This window comes from Varroa jacobsoni, unplaced genomic scaffold (genome assembly GCF_002532875.2).
Source record: "Varroa jacobsoni isolate VJ856 unplaced genomic scaffold, vjacob_1.0 scaffold_1128, whole genome shotgun sequence".
NCBI lineage: Eukaryota > Metazoa > Arthropoda > Arachnida > Mesostigmata > Varroidae > Varroa > Varroa jacobsoni.
The window spans coordinates 18702-28223 of record NW_019214030.1 but is presented as its reverse complement, the minus strand read 5'-3'; the positions used below and the strand labels follow the sequence as shown (position 1 = coordinate 28223).

General features: G+C 41.6%; 1 protein-coding gene across 1 annotated transcript in view; it reads left to right on the top strand.

Annotated features, from left to right (window-relative positions):
* Window positions 1-2785: 2785 nt before the first annotated feature.
* Window positions 2786-9522, top strand: part of LOC111266919 (uncharacterized) — a gene marked incomplete at its 5' end in the record, with an annotated part of 13619 nt that continues 6882 nt past the window's right edge. Inside the window, 1 exon segment of the mRNA XM_022844767.1 lies at window positions 2786-2914. Within this exon segment, the coding sequence (XP_022700502.1) occupies window positions 2786-2914 (129 nt within the window).

Below are 9522 nucleotides of genomic sequence, written 5' to 3'. Positions count from 1 at the left end.
ATTATTGTGCATAGATATTAAAGGGTTCAGAACTGAACCGTTCCATATTAGCAGTAAAGAAATTATCTACCACGCAGGGCACGTATAAAAACCCATTTGAGTGCGTTGCAATTCATATACGCGTCTCAGAGGGAACAGGCATCTTGCTAAGTATTCTAAGTAGTCATCATAACTATTTAGTCAAATTTACAATCTTGTTTTTTAACAACTCAAAAATGCTTTGAAAATTATTGTGAATAAGGCGCCTTTTGGTCCGGAAATGCAAGCTAAACATTTACCTACAAATTGTCTGACGCTGTACATGCCGGTAAGCCTGATACTGTCATTGGTTGAGCGCGCAGGCCCAAAGCACTTGTGCTTTTCGAAATCTCCACAATGAAAGATAGGACCTCGATAGCTCAAACGGTCCTGGATCTCCTAGTATTGAACCACATTTTAGTTGATTTTGGAACCGCTAATATGTTCAGTACATCTTGTCTTTCAAGGTGTACATTTATAGCTCAGTAGCATCTGTACAGAGCTATCCTCACATTGAAAACGTAGCCATAAAAATAAATACCCCTGGTATTTTTGAGTTGTCGACGCTTTGGGGAGCACATCGTGGAAGAAGCTATGAGTTCATTTACAACCTGACCGGGTTGAGATCGTAAACATTATAGCCACATATATACAATTGTAAAGGATCGTCCAGAAGATTTAGCGGTTGCGATTGACCATTTGCGCGATCCCTTCCGCTTCTGTACCTCTGGTTCTACTGACACCTTGACAGGGCCTGTTTTTAAGCTGGAACAACGTTTGATTTAGTTTTGATTCGATTGTTGCCGGTCATCACATAGCCCAAAAGATGTTTCCGGAGTAGAAGCCAGCAAGCCTCCAATAATGTACCTTCATTCCTTATAACTGTCCGTGACAGTTCTTTTGCTAGCGTTAGGAACTTGTAACTGCTCTCTCAGGCCAACCCTCTCGGGCGATTCTTTCCAATGGGCTAAAACACATATTGTCATACAAGGAAGTATCCATCGCACATTGGTTCTATATATTCATGTTTATGGGTTAGATGTCAGTTTATCACGACGTCACAGAAAATATATGCACTTGAATCTTTATACCTATACCCAACTTTAAGTGCCGTTTGCCGCCGCTCTGTTTCGCACACGTCACACGGCCATACGTCATCTGTATTTCAGCAGAAAATTCATAAAGAGAAATATAACGCATACATTTTACCTGTCAATCGACTGAAAACTCCAGAATTTCACTTTCACAGCGTGCTCAATATACTCATGGAATCCATATGCATTTTCCCCCTATCGGCTAGGATGAAAGACAGTAGTATAGTATGGCCGGTTATTTACAGTCGCCCTATGTGAGAAGATCTCTTTCGATAGTTTTTTTATAGTACAAAAATGTTTCTCTAAACTGAGAGTGTCGTCTCAAGCATAGTGGCAGGCCTTGAAAGCAAGTGAGGCAACCAGAGAACTTCTTGCGTCGTTATGCGGCTACTTCTAACCTATGTTCAATCATAGCCATATTGAAGCCTAGCGCATCTACGTACATGGACAAAGAATATGTTTATAGTATACTTGTGCTATGCACACGAAACAGTTAGAACGAATGCTCGCCCAACAGTTTGCTAACGTAATTATGATATAAAGGAATCGTCCGGCTGTCAAAGCGATGTGTAAGAAAACGTTTGTATGTAGCCTATTTACGTAGGCATTTTGGGGTATAGGAATGACAGCGTGTCATAGATAGGCGAAAAGCAGTTGTACTACGTTAAAAATATGTCCGACTAAATCTTTTCTATGCGTCGAAGTTTCGCCTGACGGAAGAGTCGCTGCCGACTATTCAAGTCAGCGGAACGTTACGTTGACCATGGGCAAAGCCTATAGGTTCTTTTCCATAGCCTTGACTTTAAGGCCTGAAAGTGGATTATCCCAATGAATGAACTTCTACGAACACGTTCAAACAGTAGCGGCACGGTCCATGATCTATCGCTATCAAGCATCAATAGATAAGATATCCAGCCGCCAAGTCCAATAGATTAGGTGATTAGGCAGAAGGGGCCTTTTTTGAGCAATAACAAAGTCCACCAGGTTAGATAATTAGGCCAACGAGTTTCTTTTTTTGACAAATAAATAGTGACACGCATTGCGCATTCAAGTAACAAATAAATATCTTTATTGAAATCTAATAGTACTGTTACAAAGTTCGCCAGTGCTCAAAGTTTAATGATCTGCAGTACTATTCAAGTGTGATAGCAGCCGAACTATAACCGCGTCTGCGTTTATCCGGCCTCATAAATATGGTGAAGATCGTTGCTGGCTGTGTTTTTACGTTACTAAATTCAATGGTGGCATTATATCGTAATCTATGAGTCTTTGCTTCTTCGTATAGCAGCTGGTCAGTTGACTTGTCTTAGTTACCATATTTAGGGCTGATATCCGGGCGTCAGATTTATATCTGGATGAAACCAAGCGCTTTTCCGTGCCACGACACGCTACTGTAATTATGCACTAAATAGATTAAAGGCCGCCTTCTACACGCAAAATGAGCGATGTCGGTTTTATTGTAAAATCCGATAAATTCAAGCTTTTTTGGCCGACGGGACGGCTAATAGAATCACAAAAGGACCGGCATCCGCAAAAGCTTGACAGATGTGAATCACATGAATTTCAGGTAATCCTGGGGTCGAATGTAACCAATAAAAAAAATTAAGAGTTACCACATCATGGTACAAGGAATAGCAATAATAATATATGCTCTCTCGACCTCTTGTTATTAGCCCAACTGAGTCCGGCTCAACAGGCGGCATACCAGGCCGCACTTCAGCAGCAGCAGCAGCAGCAGCAACAGCAACAACAACGACAACAACTTCAGCAACAGAGACAACAACTTCAACAGCAACATTCGGGTGCGTACGTCAGTTATAACAGTTCTCTAAATACGACAACTAGAAACGTTCTTGAGCAAGCAGGTACATTACATTTACTATTATTAATCACTCGAGTCAGCCGATGCAATGAAAGCACAAATGATCACTGTAATAACGATAAACAAGCTTCAAAAATGTCCTGGTTTGGTAAAGGTTTGTAATCGACCTGTTGTCTTAGTGTATAGATGAATTCAAAATATAATCTGTGGTCATATGAATGAGATCGTCATGGCTGGCTCTTGTTCACTAAATTACTTCTCGAATCGTGTTTGATATGATACTCACTCTCTAATTCGTTTTACGACAGTATGTATATATATATATATACACATATATATATATATATATATACATATACATATATACTACACAGTGGAATGGAATTGCAAGCATTGGAATTCATGAATGCCGCTACGTGTTCTGCTACTGTTTAGAGGGGGTACACCAAATGGAGCGTATCTATTGCGGAAATAATACCTTCAGAAACGGAGTAGAAATTGCACAGTCCCGATAAATTCAAGCAAGCCGGATTTAGGTACATTGCTACGCCGATACAACCAATCCGCACGGAGAAGGACGATGCCTTTGACGCGTCATGCGTTGCATTTTACGTCTCAGTTTCCGTTAATTGTTAGTTGAATACCACAGAAAGAGAGCCTGGAACTGGCCACTGCAATGCTGCCAACGCCTCAATGACGTAGGCTAGAATAATTTCGAAATGTCCCGTTGATCCGACGAACGAATGGTGGATTCACGTGCTAAGTAGCATAACAATGGCGCGTGCTTTACAAACCTTACGAGCTCCGAGAGACCAACGTTTGTGAAACTGATTAAATTGTTCTGTACGTATTTTGATCATCTATACTGACTAGACGGTGGTAGAATGGTTCCACTAGATGTGTTCGTCAGTCTGCATTTTTACTTTGCCAGTAACCGTCGATTTTGCCATCAGAGAAATCAGTTTCCCGCCAGTGACCAATTTGTGACATGTACACACAGAAAGAGCTGGCTACATTGAGCACAGATACAGAATAGGTCGATTTTACTATACTGCGATATTGAGAACACACTCAAACAACGAGACGGTATCTAATTCAGTCAGATTAGAGTAAAGCCTACACACCACAGTAATACACATATACTTTCCAACTTACATATATAAAAATAATATTAATGCTTGTCTAATCAACATCGAATTATCGTGTCGTTCTGCTTCTTATCAATTATGAACGTCTGGCTTGAGTGACTGCAGCGGTTTAGCATGCTACCAAACAACTTTACTAGCTGTTCTTTTACGTAATACAGATACGTATTATTATTGTTGACAGCAGTAGCGTTTGGTAAGTTTCATCTGCATCCTCGCCTCTTAAAACTTCCTGCATCGATTATTGTTACCTTACGTGCATGATCGTCTATGCATACCTGTAATAGTCTCGCACAAAGGCACTCACGCACATGCGCATAGGTACAATGGCGAAGTTTTTCGGGAGGATTTCCCCAAAAAAGCTGTTACTGTTGCTTATTGCAGCAGCTGCTATAGCGGGGTAACAGCTCGGCAACGTCGTCTCTACCGGATGTTTTGTCACGTAAAGCTTCCTGTCCATCATCAAGCAATAATGTATGGCGGTATTGTTTGATAGATGCGGCCAATATGCGGACGTCTTGCCTTGACGTCGCGCGTACTTTGCAACATGAAGGCACGGTAGTTACATTTGAGGAAGGCTGATCATGAGGGGTTTTCGGTAAACACCTTTAAATCCATTACGGAAACGATATTACATATAGTGAGACCGGTATACTGCTGGGGTCCAAACAAAAACAAATGCGCAGCGGGCCGTAACATATATTTAGCCTGAAGGGGCAGATGTCTGCTGATCTAGCTACCAGTCGTTGAGTAAGAGACGAGACAACTACTAAATGACCTGACTTTTAGATGTACAGTATATATTGACAGTTTAACAGATTGCTTTGATTGTTTTCGACGGAAGCTCTATGACCGAAAATGAGTAATGGAAAATAAATATTCAAGGTTAAATTTAAAAAAACATATGCACTTTAGCTGGGGAAACAGCGAATTGTCAAGAAGGTTTTCGGGGATAATAACAGGATGACAAGGGGCAAGCATGACGAGGAGCGGAATCCACCCGCTCCCCGTACGACGGTAATTTTGTGTTTTGTGAGTTAGCCGACTGAATGTGCCATTGTGCAAGTAGTTTAAGCTGTAGTTTTACGTCAGTCCGTTGAATAGGCGTCTGCGGGTGAAAATCGCTGACTAAAACGGATAAACGAAATCCAACAAGCAAAAGTCAGTTAGGGCTGAACATGAAACAAAGAAAAACATGAAACAACTTATGTACGACGTCATTTACTCACGCCTATACTGTAGACAGCTTATTTTGAAATTGGCTGGTAACAAATACATATAATTCGACTTTGGTCATCACTTGACTTCGACGCACGACGTCACTGCGCCGTTTTTTACGTCTGTTCGCGCATTGCCAAGCGGAATTAGTTATACACGCATCGGTGATTTGCCATCCTCGTTGAAATATACGTTTTGTTCGTACTTGTGCTTGACTCGCGCGTGTCTGAGCGACAGCACTAGGAGTCTGGAACATCCTTACGATTGGTGTGAAAAGAAATCCCTGTTGCGTCATTGATGTTCGCAGACATGCAGCAGTACGGCATAGTATAGTTATCGCGCAGCATAACGGTGAGTAGCGACACGATTCAATTTTAGAAAATTCGACTGATACTGCGCGAAGACAAACTCTTACGAACGGTGCAGATTGAACTGGGAGAAGACAAATGGTGGTCAATATGTGTGTGCGTGTTATAAATAACAACTATTATCATCGCGCCGGCTAATGTTGGCGGGCCCGTGCAGTCTCGTATCGCATCACGTATCCTGCTTTTTAGTTACGTGCAGTTTATTAATAGTTTAGAGTGCGGGCATCATAACGGGCACCGTTGAAGGGCACTGCTCTTCGGCACCATCAACAGCTGTAATATCTGTACTATAGTTAAACAATAACAGCATCGAACGCGAGCCAGCTATTTCGACTAAACCGTCCATTTCTAAAACAATAGTGTTCCTAATTCAGCTATATTTTGTCAGTTCGTTTGTCTTGCGTCGAACTCACACTGTCGCTGTTGTTAATTGGTGACGCCGATGGTACCGACGCTCGTGATGACGATGTTCACCGCTGCTTCCCCCAGCGTCTGTGTTTGATGTTAGTGGCGTTGGCGTCTGTATCCCTGTCGTACGTTTCGCCCTTAATTCGCATGAGGATTGGCCAATACAAACGGAACGAAGGCTGAGAGCGCTGATACTACTTCCGTCAGAAATGTTGCTGGTTGTTTATCACTGCCTGGCGCTTCGCGGCACAGGCGCACAACAGTGTAGCCACTAACTATTCCCATCCATCACGTGAATCGGTCCCCATACGTCGTGTCGCGGAAAATTCATCCGACGCTAAACGTATGCAGCTCGCGTCCATTTGTTTTCCGCCGAGGGACGCAGAGACGACGGCGACAGATACAGCGCCAACAACAGGCAACGGTGGCGACAGTAACGACCCCGGTAACGCAATAACGAAAACGTTCATTGGCATTGAACGATGATGCTTCCTCTATCTTTAGACGTCGGACAGAGAAACAAACAAAAACCTATAATAACTGCCACTTTATTAGCTTAGTAGTTCGGACAGGCAGCGACCTTGGATAGGTTCACAGGATACTTGTCACCACAAAAGGTGTTCCTGTTTCAATAGACCAGATGATACGAGACGGCGTGCGGCTAAGCGCATGATAGAGAGGCGTTTGATAATTACGGAAGTACCGATGGGTATTCGTCGAAATTCGCTAGTATCGGAATCATTCCTATAACTTGGCCACGACACGCTAACACACGTTACAGAATACGTCATCGGTGGATTGGAAGTTAAGAGAAACAACATACTGCAGTCTTTGATGGTCGACATCTTTCACAGTTGTGTGGTTCTAATCACATTAGCAGTAGCACAAATGCACTAGTGCTGATAGTAGGGCCGTCAGAAAGATACGGGCGATCTATTGCACAAACGAGCAAGTTGCCTGTTACTGAGCTGGGCGTCAGCAACTAAAACAATATTATATTGACTGTCATAATGTCCTGCAGGGACAAAGCAACAACCGCCGTAATAGCCATGATACCGAATACTAACAATATAGTGAGTATGTACGAGATTTTGAAGAAGGTAAACAGTGGTAGCTAACCCCAGTCAGAGCTCCGATAATGATCGGAAAAGGTAACCGAGGAAGAGGGGCTGCAGTAACATTGTATTCTTAGACAAGCAAATGTGACCAAACATATTTTATGTCACCACAAACCGTTGGAAACGTTTGAAAGACCTAGAGACGCGAATTATTTTTAGATCCGACTGATGTAAAGCATTGCGTCACACTCATACTCCGATTAAATAAAACCATACGGTTAGAATGTTAATTGGTGCCTGATTTTGAATCGTGGATGATATCCTAAACCGATTCTCAAGTCTTTGTCGAAAACCCCCCAGCTAGAAATTCTACGTAAGGAACCGGGTAATTTTCTTCTGTCTTCAGAGAAATATGCAAGATGAAATCACCTACATAAATGTAATACGGGCGTGAATTAAGTAAATATCAATCTCGGTGGCGATGAACGTAAACGAGACATTTTTTAGTCGCATTGTTGGGTTTGTTATTAAAATATGCGCCCGTTACACCCATGATAACTACTGTAATGGAACAAGTCGAAAGACACGTTCGTCTGCACGGGAATAGCGCTCTGTCAATAAATTTTCATCTTGGTACTACTTCTGACTGTTATTTCTGCTTATCGGCATTAGCCGCGAGTGTAGGTATCGTTTTTTTTTCTGAGTTTTACCTATATTAACAAGCAGGGATAGCTTGAAAATTAGACCGAGGAAGAATCGTAGAGCTATTTGTGCAAAAGTTTTATGGAAATATTCAGCAGTATATTAAACTGAAGGAATAGTAGATTGATTGGGGCGCACGTTTCGATTACTAGCCGTGTATTATTAGGTTTTTGACAAGTGAACCTGAGACACTTTGAAGTTGCATAACTTTTTAACTATGCACTATTGGTAGACGATGTCCCGATTCACAAGAAACTTGTGGCTGAATTTATTTCAAGAGAAGTTAGTTCAGAAAGAATATTTGTAAGTTAAAAAAGTCAAAACGCTCAGTAATCATTTTACTGTTCCTCAAGAGCCACAGCGCTACGAAAATTGGTGAAGGTGCTGGACAAGAAGGCCTTAAGCAAAAGCATAGTGCACGAATGGTGAGAACAGAAATTGGACTATTGAACACCAAGGAGAGGACGACCAGACGTCACGACCTGAAGGACAAGAATGCATTGTTGCAATTAAATACTTTTTGCACAGAATCGGAGTTTGGAAACTAAGGGCTCTATGAGCCCTTATAATAATTTATAATAATATAATTTCATATAAAACGTGTTACAGACTTTTAACTCACATACTGAAAATGCAGTAGAAAACGGTTCCCCGTGAATTGACTCCAGGCCTGTTAAAAATGCGTACGGTGTATTTCACATGCAACTTACGGAATTTTAATCAACAAAAAACCCGTCTGGAGCATGCGGTCGCCATAAACAAGGCATGCCTCAATCTCAATATGGTCTCTACAGACAGAGAGGCTGCATGTGGAAGAATGGCATCGTCCTGAGGAAACATTGTCAAATAGGTTCGAACATAGGGTGACGATGGTAATTGCAATGGATATTAGCGACATATATTACTGCAAGATACTGGGCGTAAATGAACGCTTGCAATGAGTTCACTATCTCAATTTTTTCAAGAGACGCGTAGACCGTTGACACGACAAGCGAAAGCACTTGATGACGCTTTTAGATCTTATCGCCATATCTCAATTACTTATTAGATCGAGCGAAGGACATTCGACGTTGGCTTTGACCCGCGTATTCTCCCCATTTTACGGAGGTTGCGGAGCTTTCCATTTTTTAGAGCATTTTTAAGCATTTTTCCATGTTTTTAAGCAATTTGTTTTTTTTACTGCATAGATATTGTAGGTGTGTGGAACAAGTGGTTTATGTAATGTATGGTTTAATTGTTATAACTGATATAGTAATAGCAACCGAAATTCTAAGAAATACACACTGGGAAGCTTATGTCATTTAGCTACATTAGTTAGCGTGGTCGATCTTAAACGAGCTACGAAAAAGTAAGTCGTCAGTAGAACTTCAGCTAAGTTGTATCTTACGGATGAAAACTATCATCATACCTAAGTAGTATGTAAAAGATCTGGTATCAATAATCCTTATATATAATAATGCTCAGAGCAAAACGATTAATTTTTATCTAGTATCCTTTATATATATATTTGTGTGTGTGTGTCTGTGTGTGTGTGTGTGTGTGTGTGTGTGTGTGTGTGTGTGTGTGTGTGTGTGTGTGTGTGTGTGTGTGTGTGTGTGTGTGTGTGTGTGTGTGTGTGTGTGTGTGTGTGTGTGTGTGTGTGTGTGTGTGTGTGTGTGTGTGTGTGTGTGTGTGTGTGTGTGTGTGTGT